This window comes from Uranotaenia lowii, chromosome 1 (assembly GCF_029784155.1).
Source record: "Uranotaenia lowii strain MFRU-FL chromosome 1, ASM2978415v1, whole genome shotgun sequence".
Taxonomy (NCBI): Eukaryota; Metazoa; Arthropoda; class Insecta; order Diptera; family Culicidae; genus Uranotaenia; species Uranotaenia lowii.
In genome coordinates this window covers 108691812-108717531 of record NC_073691.1, presented here as the reverse complement: position 1 = coordinate 108717531, position 25720 = coordinate 108691812, and the positions used below count along the sequence as shown (strand labels likewise).

Sequence of the window (25720 nt, the reverse complement as noted above, 5' to 3'; positions counted from 1 at the left end):
CACGAGTTGATAAAGTTTTTGAGCTCTTCCTAAATCATTTTCAAAGTGATAATTAAGCAAGTGACGTATAAAAAGTGTAGGCAATTCAGACACAAGCTGAATTTTACTCCCGATTCGACGCCTACGTTTGATCTGATTGACACTTGTCGAATTAACAGCGAGGGTTCCGTTTTCTAAAGATGATGGATCCATTAAAGGCGGCGTTCCGAACTTGTTATCGGACATTCCGACGGAATATCTTTTTGAAATAAAAAAACGAAACAATTTCCTACTCCCGAAAACCGCTCAAACAAAACAAACAAACAGAATTTATTTATTCACCCAGCTATCTGGCATCTCTGCGCCTCAAAATGTATTCGATTGGCAAGGGCATGAAAAAAATTAGCTGTAAGTTTGAAAGAGTTGATTAACTTCATTGCAATTCGTATCAATTTAAGTGATAAAAGATTAAAAAAAAAGAAAATATCACTTTATGTTTAAATCCTGAAATTGCTCAATTTCCTTTATTTTCCCCTCAACTGAGGTTTTGAGCATAAGTTAGATGGCAGCACCGAAGCGTTTCATGCACGAATACTGTATTGCAACGCCGACTCTATCACTCGGTTCGGTGTTGCAAAACATCGTGTTTTTCTATCACCCTCCGCCAAAAAGTGTTATACGATACAAATTTTGCAGCGCGAAACTGTTCGAATATCAGATTTTCCCAACACCGGTGGACGGCAAATGTGTTGTGATGTGATGTAAACCTTCGAAATTTCCAACTCCATCTCAACCAGTGAACTTGCTCTAAGAGCAAGTTCACTGGTGTTGGGAAAATATGGTAGAAATTTCAACAGCAGTAGCACAGTTTGAAATTTTTCTACCGCGAAAACTAGACCAAAAATGTTGGCCATCCACCGGTGTGATACAAGAAAAAGGTACCAATTTAACACTACCAGCGGTGCCAGTTGTATTATTTTTCATTTTTTCCAGGCGCTGAAAATTTTGAATCGACCGTTTCTAATAGAAATACAATTTAGCTTTCAAATTGCAAGAATGTTTAAAAAACAACAAAAAAATCTTTGTGTATGAAACCCTGAAATTATACTTCTAAAGTTTTGCCTAAATGAACCCATGATCTGTTTGAAAAAAGTATTAAAAGCAAGTTTGAACTTTCGTTTTTTTGAATATTTTTTTCATTATATGAGTAATTTCATGAATGTTTAAAGCTTATTTTTGTTTATTAAAAATACCTATGATATTGAATAAAAAAAATATAAGTGATGAAAAGTATAAATAATTTTTTTGTGTTCCTTGTAATCGCAACACAGTTCACTGGCATCGCTGTTCATGACGTTTTTCACGGTGTTTTGAATACAGTGAGTGTAAATATCTTCCGTCGAAATTCTGTTTTTTGTTCCGAATAGGCAAGGCTCAAGCTTTTTAATTGATAACGAAACATTTGACTATGAAGGGCAGAACACAGCAGCTGCAGTAGCCGGACGAAGACATCGCGAGTTCGCTCCTCCTCCGACGAACTGGAAGACAGGGATAACGTCCGTCCGGAGGCAGATGACCGGTTGTGCGTTCCACCAATCTATAAATTTAGCTGAAACAACGCTAGTTCCTCAGTAGCATCCACTAAGCGACGGTAGGCAAAGCGATGAAGCAGGTCAGATTCCCAACCACCCATTGCCCAAGGTAGGATAATTTTGAATATAAACATTCATCAAAAATACTTACATTTTAAGAACCCGTTTTCAGCTCGGGTGGCTCAAATTCTGGTGGAGATGCAAAGAAGTCCGAACCGAGTTTTAAAGCGGGTCCCAAATGTATACGCTGCTTCCATCCGATTTGCCTACAACTACAACTCAATCTCGCTTTTTCGTTGTCGAGAAAAAAGGAAATTTCCGGAGTGCAATAGATTGCCAAGTGTCGTAGGCGACTTCCAAGTGGGCAAGAATAAAAACAAAATCGGATAAGCACATGCAAAGCCTAACCGTGACCCTCAAATAAGCTAAGAAGTGGATGCAGCTGCGGAAAGCGGTTTTTATTCACATAAACAACTGTTATGTGAATTATTATTTAACAACTATTTTCTATTTTAACAGAGTGCTATGTGCAACCCATTGGAACGACAGCAGCGTTTCGATCAATGTGACCAACCACCTCGATCTAACCATGTTGCAGCAAAATGTGGAAGATAAAAAAAAAAATAAGGAAACGTTTCTAATCCATGTCAGGTTTTTTCTGCAAAATGCTTTGATTTATTTCTGTAAGTTAACTTCAAACAAACTTCATGAATTCTCATGTAGATGTATATTTTAATCTATCTTTCTATGTTACAGATAACAGCCAGCTTCAGTTAAAAAAAATCTGTTAACAGGAGATGAACAAGATCTAAGTTTGCAGCAAGTGATACTAAAAGCCAAAACGTGCCAGAATTAGTTCAGCGAGGTGTGTTCCCAATCGCACCTGTTTTTGTGAGCCAAGCTGAAGGCTTTCACGTATTGGTCGGCTTAGAGGATAACGATTACCAGGAATTGATTGGTGTAGATTCGATTTTCGGGGTTACGATCGTGCCTGGGTACCGGTGAAAGATTATTTGTGTAAATTTTCTGTAGGTGTTCTAATGTACGAATTCGGAAATTTTAAAAAAATATGCAAAATAATGAAGATTCACACCGCAATAGTTTATGCTTACGTTAAGTTATGTCCAAGTTTAGGTCATGAAAAACGAGTTTAAAGATTTAGCTTGCAATGGGCGAGAATATCGAGTCTAAAATATGAAACAAATGAACACCATACTGAAAACTACGTGTTGCGAAAAAATGCCTCACTGATGCAAGAGCTAGAAGTTCAAATCAAAGTCTGCTATAGCTATCATCAAAAACAAAATATAAAAACAAGAATTTAAAAAGAAGAAGATGCTGAAACATGAGCTTTATTTGAAGAAAATTATAAAAAAACATTGCTTTACTTTAATAAAACAATTAGTGGCGTTTCAATTTATCGAAGCTTTTCTGATCCTGAAGCCTTCCAGTTGGATCCCAGTTCGACAACTTTCATGGTTTCCAGCTGAATCCGGATTCTGTTTTTAAAATCTGAATCTGAAATTTTAATCTTGTCCTGAAATAAGAATGTAAAATCTTAATCTGGAACCTGTAATCTGAATCTGAAACGTGAATCTGAATACTGAACATTAAATCTGAAATCATGAAACCGGGGGCGGGTGATTGAGTAAGCAAATCAATTAATTCTACTAGTAAGTAGTTTAAGAATCAGTCTTCTATTCTTATTTCAAGATATTCACATAACAAACAAAACAAAATGTTATTCAAACAAAACAAAAAAAAAGTTTACAGGCGATGGAAGCGCTGACGAATTTGGGTGATGGTTTTGCATTAGTGCAAGTGGGATGAAGCTATAATTTCACCCAACTTTTGACAGTTCTAAAGGGGATTTTCTCAAGGAGAGAAAGAATAACTTTTCGCTTCCATCGCCCATGTTAACAAAAACAAAATCAATCAGAATCACTTTCTGTTATAATAAAATCAAAAGTTTCGTTCTCTTTTTGGAGATCTCTCAAGATTTTTTGTTTTTTTAGCATAAAATACTCTTTCGCCACGTCGTCCAAACTATCGACGGGCGTCGCCATGATTTTCACAGTTGTGGCCTCTTCTAGAGCTTTGGCGTTTCTGGAAAGGACATCGTTTTTACGGTTAATACTTTCGACCAATTTCTTCATCACATCATTTCCAATATCGGTGGACGCAGATTTAGCCGCTTTTTTGCCCAATGGCCTGGATTCGCTTCTTGTTGGAGCAGCTGATGTCATTGGTGTGTCGAATAGATGCGATGTTGCTTGAGTAGGAGGATGTTGAGTAGAATCAGTAATATTATCTGTATTTGTATTATCTGTAACATATCAAATATTGATTTCGTAAGCTGAGAGGCTGGACTACAGTAGGTTAAAGAGTTAGGACAGTAGGTCGAATAGGGTGCTGAGACATGCATAGGCGGAAGAAGATACTTGACATGTGTTGTGTTTCATTCAACTAAGCGTCTATTCGGCCATGTCCTTCAACCGAATGAGAATACAAACCGTTGGTTTTTGTCGGGATAACGCTCGTACAAAACTTGGGTTCATTACGCAAGACGTCTATACACCCCTGTAACTTAAATTCTTTTAAATTATTTTGCATCATGAACTTCCGAGTCGCTATTGACAAGACGTCCTCTCGAGATGTTCCGCTTGTTTGGTTTCTGAATGCGAAAACCTCGCAGTCTAAGTACTTCTGTACATGTTTTTTTAGGAACCCGAAGCGCTGCCGGAGAGCATCTGGTGCTCTTGCTGCCAATGCTGGCTGATAACGCGCAGCGTAAGTTTGAATTCTTGCCCAAAATGAGGTTCTCGTTTGATCCGTCCCTATTGAAGCATCGTTTGAGACCGCTTTCCACGCCCTGCAAATTTCGATGTCCTCCACTTCCGTGAAATTACGCCCTCTTATTAAGGTGCTAAAAGAAAATTATCTAGAATAATCATTATGTTGAGAATTACAAAATAAAAACCTACTGGTTGTTCTGATTTGGCACTGAACATAACTGAAACCCAAGTTGCAACAGCTTTTGCTCAACTTGGTTACAGTTATAATATACTTTGTGTTTTTTTAGTTCAGCACTTATGAACCGAGGCACTTTTGGTCCCTTTTCCTTGAAGAATTCAAACAGTTGTCTGAGTAGACACTCTTCTTCGGGTTTCCAATTGTCACAAGAATCTAAAATGAATAATACCGTTGACTCAACATAATTTAAAATTTTGTTTTATTAATAGATCTCACTACTTGCGAAGTTGTCCAAAGGTTCCCTTTCTTCCATGGGTGTGAACTCGCAGGAGGTGTACGCCTCAATGTCAAGCTCTTCCACTGCTGCGTTATAAAAGTCTTGGAGACTCATCCTAGAAATATTGAATTATGAAATGGAGTACATCACAGCCTTCATATTGTAAACAACACACGTCAGTTTCCGGGTATTGCTGTTGTTACCGATCTCAACGAAAGGCCGTACGTAGTATGCTGCACGACTATGCTGCACGGAAACTGGAAAAAACTGACGGCAAATGTCAAATCGCGTACCAATACTGTATTGCAACGCCGGCTCTATCACCTTGGTTCGGTGTTGCAAAATATCGTGTTTTTCTATCACCCTCAGTCAAAAAGTGTTATACGATAGAAAATTTACATCGCGAAACTGTTAGAATATCAGTTTTTCCCAACACCGGTGTACGGCAAAAGTGTTGTGATGTGATGTAAACCATCAAAATTTCTAACTCTATCTCAACCAATGAACTTGCTCTTATAACATAAAAGTGTGTGATATTACACTTGGTGTTTTCTCAAGCAATTTGGTGTCAGCCATAATAAGTCGAAGAATTTATACGGCTGGATCGTCGCAACAAGTGAAATGTAAGTTGCAGCCATTATTTAAATCTATAAAAATCATATCATTATATTATTTTGTTCTTTTTTCTAGATTTCGGACTCAGCCAACTGCTTACTGTCGGTGCCATTTGACGAGGAAACGTTCGGCAGAAACTGAAGAGGAGTTTTCAAAAAAACAAAAAAGTTATTTAGAATCCTCATTTAAATAAAGAAAGCACTTTAAAAATCACCAGCATTTCATTCGGTTCCAATCATTCATAAAAAAGCGGCCTTCTTCCATATTTCTTGATTTTACACATTTTCCTCTCTAAGCGCCTCATTATTTCACACATTTTCCCGTTTTAAACGCTTTTTGCATAATGTGTGAAACGCTCACATTTCGTTTCTTAAGAGCAAGTTCACTGGTTCAGATGGAGATAGAAATTTCGAAGGTTTACAACACATCACAACACATTTGCCGTACACCGGTGTTGGGAAAATCTGATATTCGAACAGTTTCGCGCTGCAAAATTTGTATCGTATAACACTTTTTGGCCGAGGGTGATAGATAAACACGATGTTTTGCAACACCGAACCGAGTGATACAGTCGGCGTTGCAATACCGTATTCGTGCATGAAACGCTTCGGTGCTGCCATCTTTCTTATGCTCAAAACCTCAGTTGAGGGGAAAATAAAGGAAATTGACCAATTTCAGGATTTTAACATGAAGTGATATTTTCTTTTGTAAACAATTCTCTTATCACTTAAATTGATACGAATTACAAAGAAGTTAATCAACTCTTTAAAACCTGCAGCCAATTTTTGTCATGCCCTTGCCAATTAAATTGGCTATCATATATTTCGAGGCGCAGAGATGCCAGAAAGCTGGGTAAATAAATTTTGTTTGTTTGAGCGGTTTCGGGAGTAGGAATTTCATTTTTTTATTTGAAAAATGTTCTTCCGTCGGAATGACCGGTTCGAACGCCGCCTTTAATGGCCCATCATCTTTAGAAAACGGAACCCTCGCTGTTAATTCGTCGAGTGTCAATCATATCAAACGCAAATTATTTTATAATTAAACCTCATATTCCAAATTTTAGGTTGTGCTGCCGGAATGCACCAAATTTGGCTTCCGGTGGATTGGATCACTGATCTCTTTGTTGAAACAAGGTCAGGAACGGTTCTGATATCGGAACGTTCCACAGGTGGGATCTGGTTGGATTTTCAGAGAAGGAACAAGAAATGAAACGGACGACCAATATAAGTTTGTATTAACAGTTACCAAACAAAAACACTTAATTTAAATTATATGCAAACCTTTAAATTCGAAGAGTCCATCAAAGACCAAATTCACTTTCATTTGTGCTCTACTTGCCCATACAATTTCGAGAATTTTACTCATGGCATTGGAAGAACGTTACAATACCACTACCATATAATAACCTAGGTCAGGCAAATAGAAATTTTGATGCAGCATTTTTTACGTTTCGACAGAAAATTAGCACTTTTTTAAAAGATTTGTAAGCGTTTATGAAAAAAAAATCGTGCCGGAACCAAACAAAATCAACAAAGCTGTTGTTTCATAAATGAGACATGCTCAGTTAGGTGAAACTTGTATACTTATCCAATGCAAAACTCTCTCAACAACTTAGAAAAAGTTTTAAGAATGGTATTAGCACTACTATTTCAATAAAGTGAATTTGATTTCAATTTTTAAACGATCAATTCGAAATAGGAAAAATAGTAAAAATACTGAACAGCAAATGCACTTGGCATCGCTGGTTGCCCCCAATTTTATACCTTCGTTTTCTATCACACCGGTGGACGGCCAACATTTTTGGTCTATTTTTCGCGATAGAAAAATTCCCATCTGTGCTACAGCCAACAAAATTCCTACCACTTTTTCCCAACACCATTGGACTTGCTCTAAGCGGTGTTTCACAAAAATGTGCAGCAGTACCTTCACACATTTAATGTGTTGGTCTACTTATTTCCAAAATGTGTGAAATTGCACACACTAATGTGTGAAGTATTTTGTCAGTGTCAGCCCTAACCTCAAACCATGGAAGAACAGAATCGATTTTTGAGAAGGGCGCACGATAAACGCGTTTTTCCGGTACTCATATCGACAAATTCGCCCTGTGGAAAAACGATACACGGTGTACGTGTTTTGATTTTTTTGGGCGTTCAGGGTTGCCAAGTGCATTGATATTTGGAAAATGATTATATATTTTAATTGCATTGTTATTGAAAAACCTTTTCATAAGTACTGAGAATTTGCAATATTCCCGTAGATTTCTAGAAAAAAATGAAATGCAATTAAATGCGTAGAAATTGATTGCAACATTTATCTGAACGGAATATCAACTGCCTGTATCGCACACTTAAACGATGTAGCGAATTATGTGAATTTGTTTATAATAATCAGAGCATGCATGGAGATTATTTTCAAAGTCAACATAGACGGGCTTTCATTAAATTACTTTATTTTTGTAACAGTTAATGATTTGGCATTCGTTTAGAAGATAGAAACAAATTTTGAATCTATCAAGCAGTATATGAAAACATATGATGTTTTAAATTCACCTTGAAAATTCATTAGAAAAATATGGCTTATCTTCATTCATTTTGGGACGCCTCATAATGAATTCAAACGTTTAGTAATATCATAATTAGTTGTTCAGAAATATTATAATTAGTTGAAATCAAACAAATACTGATTTCAGTAACGCACCTAGCATCACTGGTGAGGCCACCAGCAAATCAAAGTTTGAGGTTATGGCTGAGGCCAATTTTTCGCCAATACTATCGTCCGTATATACCCTTATGTTATATTACACACACTACATAGTTGTGTCGCGTTTTTGAGTTTTGGACAAAATAAGATTTTTTAATTTTCTCGAGAAGTATAAACCAGTTTTCTTAAGATATGACTAAATTCGAAAGAAAAATGTTAATTATGATATTACCTTTCCCGTTCGTCAACTATCACATCCAGTATTTGACTCAGATGGCCTAAAAGCCAGCGTCCGGGCTTCCTGAAGTCTGCTTCATCGCACTCGTACCGGTAACAGTCGCCACTTTTGTCGCACACTATCAAGAACGCTCCACTTGGCGCAAACCTAATACAGCTGGATGTACGGGAAGTTATTCGTCTCGACAATAGCCTTATTCCCTCCTGCCCGTCGGACAAAATTTCGAATAAGTACATCGACTTATCATTAGTGGCAACTGCGAGCCTGGATGTTTGCTCATGCACATCCATAGCCACGATTTTACAGCACCCATCGATTTTTACGATTGATCCGTTCGTAGTCCGCTTGTCATCGTTGTTTTGTTCCGCGCTACTCTTAGGTGTTTCGTCTTCGCTTACTTCTGTGTCGGCATCGAAAACTATACGCAGTTGACCTCTTTCAAAAGGAATCGAACGATCAATTTTATAAGCCCAGGACTTCTGACTATTCAATCCGATTATTTTTTCGTTCACAGCCACTATAGCGAACCCTTTGAAAATTTTTAGTTGAGCCATGGTGGAAAGTCTAATGCTTGGTTCCGGCAGGTCCAAGTACCAACTGATCCGACCAATCGAAATCGCAGTTCAAGTTTTCGAGTGTGAATCCGGCACGTTGTTTTGTTTTGTCAACAAATTACACGCTCATATTTTTTTAACCAGAAATGACTGTTTTTCATACATTTTACACGGTAACCAAAGTTACTCTGTTCTGTATAAAAATCCATTCAGTTTCAACAAAAGTGTCTCCACGCACTTTTATGTTTAGGCGTTTTATGCAGAGCGTGTCTATAGAGCTTTTATACATTTGCGAGCTTTCGGCCAATTCTCTTGCGACTGTGGTACCGAGCAGACGTGTATTATTTTCTTCGCTAGCTATAGTTTCGCGTTCGAAAGTATTAGTTTTGTGACAGTGTCACAATCACGGACGACCTTTTCGAAAGAGTTTTTCGATTTCTACTTTGCTGCCCGCATACCAAAAAACTATATCTCAAATAGTCAAAACGATACATATACCCTCCTGGAAAATGTGATTGTTTTTGTAAACGTAGCTATGATTTCAAACTTTACTTCGACAACAATAAGAACAAAACATGAACGTTCATGGGAATAAGTGATGGTATATGGAAAGGTGAATGAAGGTTTAAACAATTTACTTCAATTTTATCAATAATCGTTATACTGTTCTCGAACTATAACGCTTAGCGTTCATGTCATATGTCAAACCCACGTCAAAAAAGACCGAAACGTGGGTCAGAGGTGCCAGATGGGTTGAAAAAAGAAAATTCAGCACGGATTGATAAAAAAAATCCTCCAAATATATGTATCGAATATTTGTTCACTTATGGGAAAAAATAAACATAGTTGCATTGTACATACAAAAAACTTACATTATATTAAGAAAATTGAGTTAAGTTGTGTTAAACATATCGCACTCGTTATTTTGTAATTCCTTTATTTGAAACGCTCCACACCTATTCGTTAACAAAAAATCCTTTTTTGCTATACTTATTACTATTAATCATGTTGCACTCAAAAATATATATATTTTACTGAGTAAAGATTTGTCGGTCTTGATCTTTTTGTGCATTATTTTATTTATCTATCTCATGAACTGTGTAAACACATTGCTGCTTGAGTTCAAGAAATATCACTCCTACATTCACGTTTCTAAAACTCATCAAAGTGGTTTATAGATCAGTAAAAGCTATCGAAGCGATTGCTATTTTCTTATTGATACCATCCAATAACTCTTTTTTAGTTTCACGATTTAATTTCATTTTCATATTTGTACAATTCTAAAAAAATCAGTCTAGTTGGTATCACTGTCGACAAACAAACACAAAAACAAAAACAACAAGAACTGTTCGTTTTTTGCGGTTCATAGCCCAACTCCCGGACGCCGTACCAGCAGCATCCTCTCCGGTTCGACGAACGGCAATCAACGGCTGAGATAACGACAAACCGGACTTACAGGAAAACGGACACCAACGATGTTCGAACAGGTAAATTTCATAAACAAAAATTAATATTAGATGACACAAATGAGAACGTTTTATTTTTCAGCAACATATTCGCTGGGGAAGAAAGGTCCTGCTTGGAGTAACCTTCCTGACTTCCGAATTCAGCAGCTACGAAAACGTTCAGGTAGATTCGGTGGTGAGGAGCACCTCATACGAATCTGGTAACTGGAAATTCGATCATACAGTCTAAACAGACTGGTCCTGAATTGGAACCCGCCGCTCCAGGAGGATCCTTTTTTTTGCACCCAACCACTGCTAGCCGAGGAGATGGTAATTATGTTCATTATTATTATGTAAAGTGTAAAGTGAATAAAAGTATAACATAGAAGTTAATAAAATGAAAATAAAATCTTTTTTTTTTTTTTTAAATTTTCCACCGAAAACAAATTTTCTTTTGTGTGTGTGCGTGCCCTTTTCCAGTACGATTCAGAATACGGTTCGCATAACGTTTGAAGAACGTCATATCGGATCGTTTTACAACGATTACTGTTGATGTTCAGTTACCAGAGAACCTTTAAAAAACTGTAACAAAAACAGTTTGATGGCCAGAATACGATTGCCGTGAGCGGTTCATGAACGTTATCGAAACTGTTTGTAGAACAGTTCTCCCATATAAAAGTTTTAACAGTTTTTAACAGTTACATAACCTAACAACATATTTAAAATACAATCAAATTGAAATTCACGATTCATGCAATGTATTTTACAATCCCTATAATAGTTTGCTTAAAGTTCTTTCTACGCTTTATCAAATCGTTTTGTGATTGTTCTAGAAAACGTTTAGTTACAATCCTGGTTTATGCGGGTGGTGGCTTGTAACTTTGAATCCGATTTTCAAGTGGATTTTCCACCACGATGGTGGATCCAAATCCACCGTGGGCGGCACAGGCCCACACATCTAAACAAAACAGCGCTACTCTTCCATCCTGGATGGACCCCAAGGGAATGCATGGTGACTTGCAGTTCCTGCTACTGAAAGCTGCAGAAAAAAGTGAACTTCCGACAAACCCGTTTATAGTGTCGAAGTCAATCGATCGAGCCGTGGGACGGATTATTGGTGCTAACCGAATCAACGACGGTGAAGCTTATCTTCTCAAGACAAGGAGTCTTGAACAAGCGAACAAATTAAAAAAAATGGTCGAGCTGATAGACGGAACAAAGATTGTTATCGTTTCTCACCCCACACTCAACACCTGTCAACGAGTTGTCTCCTGCCGAGAAGTTACTGGTTTATCCAACGAGGAACTTCAAGAAAACCTGGCTGACCAAGGAGTGACCAGGGTTTATCGCTTTATCCGAAAAGTCGATGGCAAAGATATTCCCACTAATTCAATGGTCCTCACTATAAGCGGCACAGTGGCCCCAGATTACATTTATTTTGGCTACATTCGCACCCCAACTAGACCGTATTATCCCAGACCACTAATGTGTCTCAACTGTGGAAAGTACGGACACTCGAAACTTCGATGCCGCCAAGATGCAGTTTGTCTAAACTGCGGTGAATCCCCAACACACAAAGACTGTCCCAATGATCAACATTGCCTGAACTGCGACGGAGCACACTCCGCCATGAGCCGCACCTGTCCGGTTCAGAAGGAGGAGCAGGATATCGTCAAGATTCGAGTGGACTTGGGAATTTCCCAAGGAGCCGCTACAAAAGAATTCCGAAGCCGCCAAGCTGCTGTCCAGAACAGAAACAAAGTCCAACAGCGCCTCCAAATTCCATCACCGAGCGATGAATCAAAAGACCAACGCATCCGTCAACTTGAAGTAGAGGTAGCTCAGCTTGTCGCCCAACTGGAAAAATTCCAAGGAAATACCGGAACCGAATCTAGCACGGGAACCGAAACGGACAATTCCGATACCACCGTGGTCACCGATAACAGTCATAACAGCACCACCTCAAAAAGAAGCCGGCGTACCCGAAGGTCAAAAGACGACAAATCGAACAAACATATATCAACTCCCAAAAAGCAACGACTGGAATCAAACAACCAACCGGGTTCATCCAAAACCACCAGTCGCTGTCCTCCCTTACCCCAAAAGGTCGGTAAGTCCCAACAAAACAAACACTAAATGAAATTATCTATCAAAAAGTGGACCCAACCATAACCCCGCCTCCCCAACTAGCAATCTTCATAACAAACAGTGAACCCCATAATCTCAACCACCTTACATCTTCAACTGGTCCACAAAACTCATCTACCATTATCAGAACTCCAACCCAAAGAAGAAAACTTACTTTCGCCCTTCAGTGGAATATACGGGGCTTGAGAGCTAGAACATCCGAGATAGAAATACTCTTCAACCAATTCTCCCCCGTCGTTCTCGCCCTTCAAGAAACTCTTACCTACCAAAGGAAAACCCCCCATAACTATTTCAAAGGGTACAAACTTCATCAGAGCACAAATCATGGACAAGGATCCGGCCTTGCTATAAAAAATGGTTATCCCTTCAAAAATATTGTAGTCGACTCACCTCTCAACGTTGTCTGTATCCGCCTGGAATCTCCCATGAACATCACTATCGTCTCACTATACATAACCCAAGCAATCAAAAGTCGCGTTTTTACTTAAAGATGGAACTCCGAAGTTCACATTTGGCTGAAAAAATGTTTTACGGGAACTTCAGGTGACTCTTGTCGCGTAAAAGTTACTCAGGAACTTCCATCGCCCTTTGAAAGGTTAAACTATCGATAACGGAACTTCTAGGCGCTTTCAATGGAACTACTTTCAAGAAGGTCGATAACGTTCGCGTAACATTCCAAAACGCACCATTAAGAAACTTGAAGGTGTTTTAAAGAACCTATATGGGAAATCTAAGCGACTTGTCAAAAATGTTTTTCAAGAAGGTCGATAACGTTCGCGTAACATTCTAAGGCGCACCATTAAGATACTTGAAAGTGTTTTAAAGAACCTATGTGGGAATTCTAAGCGACATGTCAAAAATGTCTGTCAATTTTTTGTCATGGTATTTGGTTTGTTTATATCTGTACTGATATTTACAAATGGAATTCAAGATCTTTTCGAATTTTTCTTATAAATGTTAAATAAGATATTCGAATAAATTTTGATGATGCGAATTTTTGTTATGATTCATATTGTGTACTGAAAGTCCTTTGAATGAAATAAGGTACCTTCTATTGACCAACCCACTCAATCATCTCAAATGACATTAAGTTTAAATACTAATCATTACAGTGGCAATTAGCTATTGCTGGATTGGTCGAGAGGCTGGTGAGTTTCATTGCAACCTAGAGAGCAGCGGTTCAATTCTCTAGGCGTGTAAGCAGCTTTTGTAATCAAAACAATATAATTAAAATCAATGAGATAGATTATGATAGACCGCCCGCATGTAACGGTATCATACAACAACTATTCCCATAATCTTCTTCCCAAGACACCAAAAAGATTCCCTCAATAGTTTTTGGATTATAAATGAACGATTGAACAAATCGTTTTTTCACCAAATGGAATCGTTTAGACACAAATAACGATACACTGAACGGGTCAATAAGTAAAATAACGATTCATTTTTTTGCTTTTTTCTACTCGTTCTGAATCGATTTGATCATACACTCAGAAATGAATAAAATATAAAAATAATTTCTATTTAATCATCACGTTATTTATATGCGGGTAATTGACGCAGTGTATAAAAAATATGTATCGGGTTATTAATTTTTAATGCACTTGAAACATTTCTCAGTGAGAAATGTCCCAGTGCATAAAAATTAGAACCGAAATATTTCGAACTGTCATTTCTTTTTCTTCTTCTTGCCATGCATGGCAGTCGTTTTCGTTGTAGTTTTTTTTTAACCAAATCGTGCAAAAATCGTTTGCGGATGTAAGTATTCCTGCCTTTTGCTGTTTTCTAAACAGAAAATTATTAATCCGTTTTATTATCTACAGCCCGAATAGCAAGAACCATGGTATTAAGATAACTGAACAATGATTTTCAATTTAACAATCAATTTCATCGTAGTTTCTAAATATCTTTCAACCGGTTTTAATTATGAAATCACCATAATTTACAAAGTCACAAAATACTTCATAGTTGCCGAAAATGACAGAAGTACGGTATCACTATCATTTTCTTGTGATTATTATTGTTACAGTGTACTTCATGGTAAAATGTAAATCCAAACGTACTTTAACTTTTGCTATTTCTACACATTTACAATTAACCGTGTCGAAGCTAATTTACGCGCGTTTTCTGCGGAAGTTTTCTCTTGTGCGGGTTAATTTTTTGATCGGAACTACTTAATCCGGGAAAATTAGGATTTTTTTGCGGATATGATGACGAATCGGACGTGATGGGCCCATCTGCGGTGGTGATGGTAAGTACTTTTATAGCATATTTATATTGACTAATAATCTGATAAAATCCCATTCTTTCTAGAAGCTGACGTGTAATTCCGCAGTTCCAAATTCCGACGAGGGAAGCTTTATTGGAATTAAACTGATGGATGCCGAGAGTCTCTACAGGATGGAAGTCCGAGTCTCTGGCCTAAACGTGATCAACGAGTGATTAAGTGTGTGAAGTGTTACGAGTAAGTGTTAATAAAACTTTGAAACAAATTATTTGTTTTCAGTTTAATTAATCTGCAAAAATGATGACAAAACCAAAAAACAAGTAAACAAATCTCAACGTGTACACAGATTTTTATTTCAGTGGGTAAACAATAAAAATCATCATATTTTTAAGGTTTTATTGTGAAAAACTGGAAGCTGAAAGAACCATGAATATCATATTTTTCAGCTTTTCAATATATGGAAAATCGCCATTTTTTTCATGGTCACGCTGCATAACAATACCCCTTTTTCATGGTTATTTTCGTCAAAACGGTGAAATGTATGGTCGAAAAATATGAACTTCAATGTGCATTCACGGTATCGAGGACGATCATAATCATTGTGTAAACCATACAATTTATGGTCTGTGAATATGGAATTCATTGTTTTTTCACGATACAATCCTATTCGGGAGGTGATATTCGAAAAGATGTTCATGATATTTGAACTCTGTTTGTATCCGGAGGAGCCATTCATGAAGCAAATTCGAAGGTTATGCCACGTTGAAGTCCAGGTTTCGAAACCTGTAAAACTTACAAAAGTGAAAACATGGCACAAAACAGCAACGTTGGGAGCGGTAGCAGCACCATGACCGGGTCGAAAAATCAGTTCGGCTGACTGGCATCAGAAATGTGGAGTATTTGTGGGGGTGTCGATTGTCCGGAATGGATTCAGCCTCTCCTGAAGGATTCATGGAGGTGATGCTGATTAATTGAACCAACACCGAAGCTGCTCGTGGGTGGTGAAGGTGGGTTTACTTAATTCGTTCGAAAATTTTAAAAAAAGGCTTTAAAGAATGTTTTTTATTTTCAGGTTGTAAAGCAACAGCGACATGGTGTCTCACTTAATAATGAATTATACATTATTTGAAAATAAAATTTTTAATAATAAAATCGTGAATTGTTTACTCCTGAAAACTCAATATCATTCGTAGAATTCGTTTAGTAAAACCTCCGTTTTAAATTTCGTTCCGTTTACGACCACCAGATGTCACTGTCGTAGATATTTCTCAATGCATAAATTTTAATAACCGAGATATTTCTCGATGAGAAATATTTCAGTAATTACACGCCGAGAAATAATTCTGGGAGTGGGCACGGTGAAGCTTGAAAATACATGAAAAATAACACTAGTTTACAAAATTTTAAAAAAATCGTGAACTTGATTAACTGACCAACATTTTTAATGTAAAATCGGGCGCTGAATCCGAAAATGAAATTCAAAAAAATCTCAGTAGAACAGTTTTTGAGTTATGCTCAAAATATGAAATTTCGAAAAAATTAAAAAAGTTCTTGTACTTAGATTAAAATATCTCGGACGGCATAACAGTAATTTGAAATCACTCTTTTGCATATTGAAGGTGAATAAGTTTTCTATCGATCATCTGAACACTGTTTTTGCGTTTGACCAACAGTATTGCTAATATTAGTGACTTTATGAGAAAAAAAATTATAATAAACACATTTTTTTAGAGAAAATTTTGTTTCAACGAAAGTTTAAGACTCGATGGTAGCATTTAAAAAATCTGATTTTCTTTTGCGCTTGAATGTCAATTTAAAACAAAGATTTCAAGTGGTTATTTATAAAAATTGGTTGAAAATTGAAGAAGTTATGGCTACTTTACCATAACTGAAATTTTTGGGGTTTTTAATAATTTAACGAACCGCAGTACACTTATCATAGTATAGGAAGAATGAAACATGATAAATCTCAATCGCTCCAAGTCAAAATTATTTATTAGCTTACCAGAAGGTCACATGCCAAGTTTCAGGAAGATCTGACCATAGGGAGGGGTTGCTTAAGTCTCAAACGTGAATAAAATTTTACGGTATTTTACCAGGAAGGAACGAAAAAAAAACTGGGTTTTCATCAATAACTTTTTTCATCACTAGCTGATTGTTTTTTATGGTTGATTTTCTTAAAGCCTATGTTGAGACAAATATTTCACCCGAAGACTGTAACTCGATTGGATTTGAAACAGAAAAGTTATTGCGGTTTAAAAATTGAATTTTGGTCGAAAATTGTCGTATAAAACGCAATGGGTAAAAAGTACTCATTGCGTGTTGGACAAAATTTGCGGCCTTTGAACCGCAATAACTTTTCTGTTTCAAATCCAATCGAGTTACAGTCTTCGGGTGAAATATTTGTCTCAACTTAGGCTTTAAGAAAATCAACCATAAAAAACAATCAGCTAGTGATGAAAAAAGTTATTGATGAAAAACCAGTATTTTTCGTTCCTTCCCGGCAAAATACCTCAAAATTTTATTCACGTTTGAGACTTAAGCAACCCCTCCCTATGGTCAGATCTTCCTGAAACTTGGCATGTGACCTTCTGGTAAGCCAATAAATAATTTTGACTTGGAGCGAGTGAGATTTATCATGTTTCATTCTTCCTATACTACGATAAGTGTACTGCGGTTCGTTAGATTATTAAAAACTGCAAAAAATTCAGTTATGGTAAAGTAGCCATAACTTCTTCAATTTTCAACCGATTTTGATAAATCACCACTTAAAATCTTTGTTTTGAATTGAAATTCAAGCGCAAAAGAAAATCAGATTTTTTAAATGCTACCATCGAGTCTAAAACTTTCGTTGAAACAAAATTTTCTCTAAAAAATGCTTTTTTTATAATTTTTTTTTCTCATAAAGTCACTAATATTAGCAATACTGTTGGTCAAACGCAAAAACAGTGTTCAGATGATCGATAGAAAACTTATTTACCTTCAATATGCAAAAGAGTGATTTCAAATTACTGTTATGCCGTCCGAGATATTTTAATCTAAGTACAAGAACTTTTTTAATTTTTTCGAAATTTCATATTTTGAGCATAACTCAAAAACTGTTCAACTGAGATTTTTTTGAATTTCATTTTCGGATTCAGCGCCCGATTTCACATTGGAAATGACCTTCAGTTTACTGAGTTCAAAAATGCTGTAAACTAGTGTAATTAATTTATATTTTTTTCATTTCTGAGTGTATGTATTATCTTTATCTAATGATCCTCACATAAAAAGATTACGATAGAGCATATCGTCACCTAACAATGATAAGATTCGAACCTAATTTGGGATTTCGTTGGTTTTACTCAATTTCAGTTTTATTTCGAGAAAAAAAATAAAAAGAGGTTTAATTTACATACATTCATTTTATTTTTCCTTTAAAATTTAAAAAAAAAAAACAAACCTTCCGTGACCATCCGCGGATGTTCCCAGGAACTGCTTCCAGAAGTTCCAATACTGCAGCACCAAATTTGCCTGCTGCTGCAGCACTGCCGAGCCATTCTTAACGCTGCTGCTGCTAATAGCGGTTGGCCGCTGGTTATGCCGCTCCTCCCTAGAAAAGGGATTTTTTTCAGATTTTTCCTCCACACTGAACCAAATCGGGCGATTAAATATAAAGGGTGTTTCTTTTAACTTATATTGTTTGAGGTTAAATCTATTTTATAGTAAAAAATGATACAATCTATCAAAAAGCTCACTACATTTCATCGAACGATAAATGATTTTTATACAAAATTAAAATTGATGAAAATCAATAAATTATCTTTTGTTTGTTAAAAAAAATACCTATAGATTCTATAAGCAGGCTTTGAATATGAAATGCATTGAACAGAAATGCGCTTGTTTATTCCATCAAATTCCATCAATGATAAATTTTAATAGAATTTTCAATAAAATAAATCTCTCGACTTGTTTTGGTGTACAGTTAAGATATTTTCATCTTTCAAAATGGCGGAAGAGGAACACCGACTGTTGGACGATCTTTGTTGTGCTGGTTTAGGCAGGGATTTTATTCAAACATTGAGTGGTAAGTATATTTTTATTGTTCATTAAAACACAGTGTTTTCGAATAAATTTTTATTTCGCAGATTGTGGAATCGGTTTGAAAGAACTGTGTTCTTTAACATTGGCTCAGCTGACGGGTCTGCTCGATTTTCTGGGGGATCTTAATTTTTTGCTGTCAGCTCCCTTCGTTTCAAAACTAAAACCTAGTTGATTGCTGGTATTCAGGTAAGTTTCTTTTTTGCAAATGACATTTTCAATAGTAAACGTCGAACATTTCTTTCAGCTTAGTTTTCGCAAATGATGCGATGGACAAATATTTATCAGCGATCGCTGTGAGGCGGGCCGAATGAAAGGTCAAGTTCGCCGAGAAATCTATCGCCACTTTCGCCTTGGAAAACAGTTAAACCGATACTTTTCGTAAATGGTTTCGAAATTTATTAAGTAAGGATAAAATGAACGATTCAACTTTGCAATTATCGTCGAAGTTTTTTTCCGGAAGTTTCAGTGCAAATTATTATTGTCGGTTCTGCAAACGTAGTAAAGAGTATTTGAGCATAGATGAGCACGAAATCACATAGTACTTAAGAAATAGAACAAATTTTTTGAACGACATCGAACTAGTCAACCAATCGGAAACAGGAATTAGAGGATTAAGTATTCTGAACAAGTTACCATCGTTTTGTTCTGTTGAAAACTTGAGTGTAGACTTTATGCACGGTCTTTTTAGTTCGGGCGTCTGCAATACGGCCTGATAAACATAATTAATTATTGTATCTATTATAAAAAAATTTACAAAGCTTAACACGATAAACACGCGAATAAAAATGGTTAGTTCAAAAGATTTGAATGAAGCTTTAACGAGAATGCCACAATTAGAAGAAACCACAATATCGGCTTCAAAGAGAAAAACTTTTTCTTTAAAATGCACTGCGAGTGAGATGAAATCTTTTCTCTATTTACTATCTTTTGTGCTAGGGCCTTTTTTTCTATAGATGACCCAGTTTGGGAATACTCAAGAACATTGATTGAAATGGTTGATTTAATTTTGTTTCCTAAATTCAGTTATGAGCAGATCGAAGAATTAGCTTCAATAATTTCTAAACACCACAAACTTTATAAACAACTGTTCAAAGATCCATTAAAACCAAAGCATCACTTTCTTGTGCATTATCCTTCAATAATTCAAAATAACGGTCCTGTCGTAAACATAATGTGCTTCCGGTTTGAGGCTAAACACAGAAAGTTCAAGCAGTATGCAAACATAATTTCGTCCCGTGAAAACATCTGTCTAACGTTGTCAACCAAAGCGTGTCTACAATTTTCTTTTGATGTAGCAACAAAATCATTTTTCAAACCTGATGTTGAATTTCATGGTAGATCGTCCACGTTATTTGATCGATCCTATTTTGATAAAGTTGTTTCTCCTCTTCCATTAAACATACACGAAAATATTGATTACTTTCAGTTTTAAGTTCAACAATTTATTTTTGTTTCAAATCAGGTTCATTTCTCACAATAACTTCTATTGGAATAACTGAGCTGTATCAAATCATAGAGCTGATTGTAGTGAACCATGATGTTTATGTTGTTGGCCAACTCTGGCAATGTGGACAATTTAATGAACATTTTCAAGCTCAAGAAGCACTTCATCCTCTTGTAAAAATAATCGACTTTTAAGAATTTGATGGTCCTCCAGTTACGTACGAAATTCAAAATAATTATTATTTTATAATTAAAAACAGCTTCAGTCAACTAGAATTAAATTTAATTTGTGATGTAAAATTTATGTCAGGTAGAATAAGAACAAAATTTGTGATTCGAAAGCATAAGAATATAATTTTGTGATGAGAAATTTCATGTTGTCAGATAAAATAAGAATAAAATATGTGATGTTAAAACGTTCGACCTTGTAACTCATTGTATTTAAATAAATCTCATTCGAATAATGCAAAAAACACTTTTTTATGAGAAATAAACATTTTTAATTTCATTAAAATATTTGATTCATTTTATTCCATTCACTACAATTTATTTATCAGCAGATATCATAATGGAACATAATAAGACGATTATTTTTTACTTTCATTAAAATTTCCGATAAAATCAATCGGAAATAATGATCACATCATTGCCTGCCAGTCTTTAAAAAGTATTGGATTTTCCTTTAGTGCAAAAACACTAGAATTTCCGATAATGCTTATAGCCCGATTTTGTTCAGTGCAGCCTATGAGCGAGAATAAAAAAAAGAAATTTAAGTTTCTCGCTATAAACAAAAAAAGGCATTTTACTTACCCTCATAGATCATCGTATCTTTCCGCGTAGCCTCCGTCTTTCACTTCAGCATTCCAGCTACGGAACTAGGCGATCTCTTTAATAATTATTAATGTTGGCCCGAACTCAGCCGGGAGAAACTTTTTTTCACAAAGTTTGGCCACGTGTGATGACGTGACAGCAGAGAAGTTGGTGCGTGTTGCTAAAATAATCTATTAATTCTTAAAAACCATTCATTGTATCTTTTTCAAATAATTCTTTATCATTTGATTACGTTGCAAAATTTATCAATTCGTTCCTTAGAATATTCATCGTATCTTCCGGGAATGATATCAAATACGTTCTAGCGAAGGCACATTAAGCCAAGATGCAATATAGAACGTAACTATTAATGTGATCAGAATAGAATATATAATACGGAAGATTCAGCGTACGGTTTTTTGTCATGCGGGCGGCAACCTAGCAATCTGACATGTGGTTGTCAGAGCAATCTGTCAATTGGATTTTTTTTTCGGCGCGTAGAAGTTTCTTGACATTCTCTTAGAAGCTGAATAGCGTTCTCTACAGCCACCTAAACGAACTTGAAAGTAGCTTTAAGAACTTAAATTTTGGGCTGATTAGCATTCTCTTCAGACACAAACGAGAGCTGATTAAGCTTCTATGAATCTTTTTAAGGGAATTCTGGTTGCTTGGGAACCCCCCTAAAACCACTTGAAGACTACTCAAGAGAATTCGAAGAACTGTTCGAACAACTTCCCCAACCAGTTTTGATCTTGGGGGACCTAAATGCACACTCCACGAACTGGGGTTGCTCAAGTACTGACAGCAAAGGGCTCTTTTTGGAAAATTTTTGCTCCATCAACAGCCTTAACATACTCAATAATTCTATGCCAACACGAATTGACCCAGCATCTGGCAACACTTCAGCCTTGGACCTTAGCCTGGTTACTTGGAACCTTAGCTCAAAATTTAGTTGGAAGACTCTAGATGACACACACGGTAGTGACCATATCCCAATAATATTGTCACTGGAACACTCCTCTCCTCAAGTGGCCACCCGACCACGTTGGAAGTATGAACACGCCGACTGGGTAGGCTACCAACTCGAAATTGAACGCGCTCTTAATGGAAACCCTGATCACACTTCTACATCCTTTACCAAACTACTGTTTCAAACAGCCCAACAATTCATTCCCCGAACCAGCGGAGTACCTGGTAAAAAATCCGTTCCTTGGTGGGGTCCAGAAGTTAGGGCTGCCATCAAACTTCGTAGAAAAAAGCTTCGCGCACTTCGGCGCCTTCCTTGTCACGATCCCAGAAAAGATCTTGCCCTTAAAGAATTTAAGTCTGCACGTTCAGTCGCTCGAACTGCCATAAAAACTGCCAAAAGTAATAGTTGGAGAGAATTTGTCGAAGAAATTAATCCCGAAACCCCATCTGCAAAACTATGGGACAAGATCAAACGACTGAATGGCTCGAACCGCAACAGTCGCTTCCATCTTCTATTGGGTCAACAGTACTCCAACGATCCAGCTCTATTAGCTGAATCATTCTGTGAGCATTTCGCTTCTGTTTCATCCTCAAGCCATGACCTCAATAGTGAGGAACCTGTTGATTTTAGAACAAACTTAGATCTCGATTATAACTCAGACTTCTCACTTCACGATCTGGAAAACGCCCTTCGTAAGGCGAAGGGGCGCTCAGCTGGACAGGATGAAATTGGATATCCCCTATTAAAAAATCTTCCACTCATTGGAAAAGTCATCTTCCTCAAAATTATCAACGAAATCTGGCAGACAGGAGTTATCCCATCGCAGTGGAAAGAGGGACTGATAATTCCCATTCCCAAGCCCAGACAAAACCTTCACCTTATCAACAGCTACCGCCCAATAACACTCTTGGATTGTTCGGGGAAAGTACTAGAGCGTATGGTCAAGAAACGCCTGGTATCCGTCCTAGAACTAAACAACCATCTGGATTCCCGACAATTTGGCTTCCGACCTGGATGTTCCACTGACGATCATCTTACCACACTCGAAAGCATTCTATCTAAAGCTCTAGAAAACGGACATCACATTGAGTGTTTGTGTTTGGACCTTTCCAAAGCCTTCGATAGAGTTCACCGACACCAAATATTGTCTGCGTTGAAAAATTGGGGTATTCTAGGCAGAATGGGACTCTTCATTCAAAGTTTCTTAACGGACCGTAAAGCGAAAACATTTATAGACGGAAAACTGTCCTCCTCGCACCAAATAGCCAATGGAGTCCCTCAAGGATCTGTACTGGCCCCGACCCTCTTCCTAGTAGGGATGCAGTCGTTATTTGTAAAGATCCCAGAGAGTATTGACCTTAAAGTATTGGCCTACGCAGATGATATTACACTACTGTCTGTGTCACATTACTCAAAATTAGCTAGAATGAAATTACAAATGGCACTTGATAAAGTTGCTGAATGGGCTCCCAGCATGGGTCTTACATTTGCTCCGGAGAAATCAAATTTAATTCATCTGAGCAACAGAAAGAAAAGATTGACCAGACTCCCTCCACTTATGATGGACAACAAAATCATCCCTTTAGCCCACACCGCCCGTATCCTGGGTGTTTGGTTGGACGACAAACTCAAATTTACAGCACACGCCAATCAGGTTCGTAAATCTTCGTTGCCAAAGCTAAACATCCTCAAGAAAATATGTAGCGCTAGAGGTGCCGGATCCCGGGAGTCTTTGTTTAGATTCCTTAATGGATGGCTACTGCCCACCATGCTCCACGGTTTTGGACTTTACAGCAGCGGTGGCGACCACATTCACAAGCGTTTAGAACAGGCATGTCAAACTGGGGGTTCGCGGGCCGCATGCGGCCCGCTGCCTAGGTCAATGCGGCCCGCGTAGCCCCGTCTTAAATTGTCACAAAAAAAAACACCACTGATTTTTACGTAAAATATTACTGCAAAAAAACTAAAGCTGAATGTACCGATTTAATTGATTTTGGCAGCGGCCCTCTACGTCATAGAAAATTTTTAATGCGGCCCGCACACCTAAACGAGTTTGACATGCCTGGTTTAGAACCAATATACAATCAAGCGGTCCGCATCATTAGTGGAGCTTTTCGAAGTAGCCCAATAGTCTCCCTCATGGCGGAAAGCGGTCAAGAACCTTTTGATTATGCCCTATCCAAAAATCTGATAACAAAAGCTATTCGATGGATGTCGTACGAACGTGACCCCAGTGTCCCAATGATAAGAGCAAGTTCACTGGTTGAGATGGAGATAGAAATTTCGAAGGTTTACAACACATCACAACACATTTGCCGTACACCGGTGTTGGGAAAATCTGATATTCGAACAGTTTCGCGCTGCAAAATTTGTATCGTATAACACTTTTTGGCCGAGGGTGATAGAAAAACACGATGATTTGCAACACCGAACCGAGTGATAGAGTCGGCGTTGCAATACAGTATTCGTGCATGAAACGCTTCGGTGCTGCCATCTTTCTCATGCTCAAAACCTTAGTTGAGGGGAAAATAAAGGAAATTGACCAATTTCAGGATTTTAAAATAAAGTGATATTTTCTTTTGTAAACAATTCTCTTATCACTTAAATTGATACGAATTACAAAGAAGTTAATCAACTCTTTAAAACCTACAGCCAATTTTTGTCATGCCCTTGCCAATTGAGTGGGCTATCATACATTTCGAGGCGCAGAGATGCCAGATAGCTGGGTAAATAAATTTTGTTTGTTTGAGCGGTTTTCGGGAGTAGGAGTTTCGTTTTTTTTATTTGAAAAAGTTATTCCGTCGGAATGTCCGGTATCAAAGTTTGAACGCCGCCTTTAATGGTCCATCATCTTTAGAAAACGGAACCCTCGCTGTTAATTCGTCGAGTGTCAATCATATCAAACGCAAGTTATTTTATAATTAAACCCCATATTCCAAACTTTAGGTTGTGCTGCAACCAAATTTGGCTTCCGGTGGGTTGGATCACTGATCCCTTTGTTGAAACACGGTCAGGAACGGTTCTGATATCGGAACGTTCCACAGGTGGGACCTGGTTGGATTTTCAGAGAAGGAACAAGAAATGAAACGGCCGACCAATATAAGTTTGTATTAAAAGTTACCAAACAAAAACACTTAATTTAAATTATATGTAAAACCTTTAAATTCGAAGAGTCCATCAAAGACCAAATTCACTTTCATTTGTGCTCTACTTGCGTTTATGAAAAAAAAATCGTGCCGGAACCAAACAAAATCAACAAAGCTGTTGTTTGATAGATGAGACATGCTCAGTTATGTGAAACTTGTAAACTTATCCAATGCAAAACTCTCTCAACAACTTAGAAATTTTTTTAAGAATGGTCATTCTAATGAAACAAAATTCGATCCCTGCTCACTGGTCAATGGTTTAATCAGATCAATTTGACATTTGAGCGCTTCTTTTGTTTTTTTTTCTTATGAACTGATTATTTTTTTAAATATTGGAATGGAATTAACTTATACAGTATTTGTACATTCACATTAATAATAAATTTTTCATATTAGCACTACTATTTCAATAAAGTGAATTTGATTTCAATTTTGAAACGATCAATTCGAAATAGGAAAAAATAGTAAAAATACTAAACAGCAAATGCACTTGGCATCGCTGGTTGCCCCCAATTTTATA

General features: G+C 37.0%; 1 protein-coding gene and 4 long non-coding RNA genes across 6 annotated transcripts; 4 read left to right on the top strand and 1 right to left on the bottom strand.

The window, feature by feature from the left end:
* Positions 1-1327: 1327 nt before the first annotated feature.
* LOC129738236 (uncharacterized) lies at positions 1328-2927 on the top strand. Its single transcript, XR_008735499.1, has 4 exons — positions 1328-1680; positions 1744-2025; positions 2091-2254; positions 2328-2927. It is a non-coding gene; the product is annotated as an uncharacterized LOC129738236 (long non-coding RNA).
* Positions 2919-9045, bottom strand: LOC129738231 (uncharacterized). 2 transcript variants are annotated; one of them, XM_055729421.1, is made up of 5 exons: positions 8369-9045; positions 4821-4936; positions 4556-4757; positions 4085-4497; positions 2919-3897 (listed from the first exon to the last, which is right to left on the bottom strand). In XM_055729421.1, the coding sequence occupies exons 1-5, from the start codon at positions 8926-8928 to the stop codon at positions 3503-3505; spliced, it is 1686 nt and encodes a 561-aa protein (XP_055585396.1). In that variant the 5' UTR covers positions 8929-9045; the 3' UTR covers positions 2919-3502. The 2 variants fall into 2 exon arrangements, with proteins under 2 accessions (XP_055585396.1, XP_055585397.1); XM_055729422.1 differs by having other exon boundaries at positions 4556-4730; positions 4824-4936.
* Positions 9046-10235: 1190 nt separating this feature from the next.
* LOC129738233 (uncharacterized) lies at positions 10236-10782 on the top strand. The gene is made up of 2 exons (XR_008735496.1): positions 10236-10415; positions 10477-10782. It is a non-coding gene; the product is annotated as an uncharacterized LOC129738233 (long non-coding RNA).
* Positions 10783-15419: 4637 nt separating this feature from the next.
* LOC129738234 (uncharacterized) lies at positions 15420-15929 on the top strand. Its single transcript, XR_008735497.1, has 2 exons — positions 15420-15755; positions 15821-15929. It is a non-coding gene; the product is annotated as an uncharacterized LOC129738234 (long non-coding RNA).
* Positions 15930-18597: 2668 nt separating this feature from the next.
* Positions 18598-19533, top strand: LOC129738237 (uncharacterized). Its single transcript, XR_008735500.1, has 3 exons — positions 18598-18814; positions 18876-19017; positions 19076-19533. It is a non-coding gene; the product is annotated as an uncharacterized LOC129738237 (long non-coding RNA).
* Positions 19534-25720: the final 6187 nt, after the last annotated feature.

Excerpts from the sequence above, each read along its gene's own strand:
- LOC129738231 (XM_055729421.1), bottom strand. The coding sequence starts at position 8,928 with ATGGCTCAACTAAAAATTTTCAAAGGGTTCGCTATAGTGGCTGTGAAC. Across the intron at positions 4,758-4,820 it reads TTTGGACAACTTCGCAAGTA|ATTCTTGTGACAATTGGAAA; the intron begins GTGAGATCTATT and ends TATTCATTTTAG. Across the intron at positions 3,898-4,084 it reads TATCCCGACAAAAACCAACG|ATAATACAAATACAGATAAT; the intron begins GTTTGTATTCTC and ends GATATGTTACAG.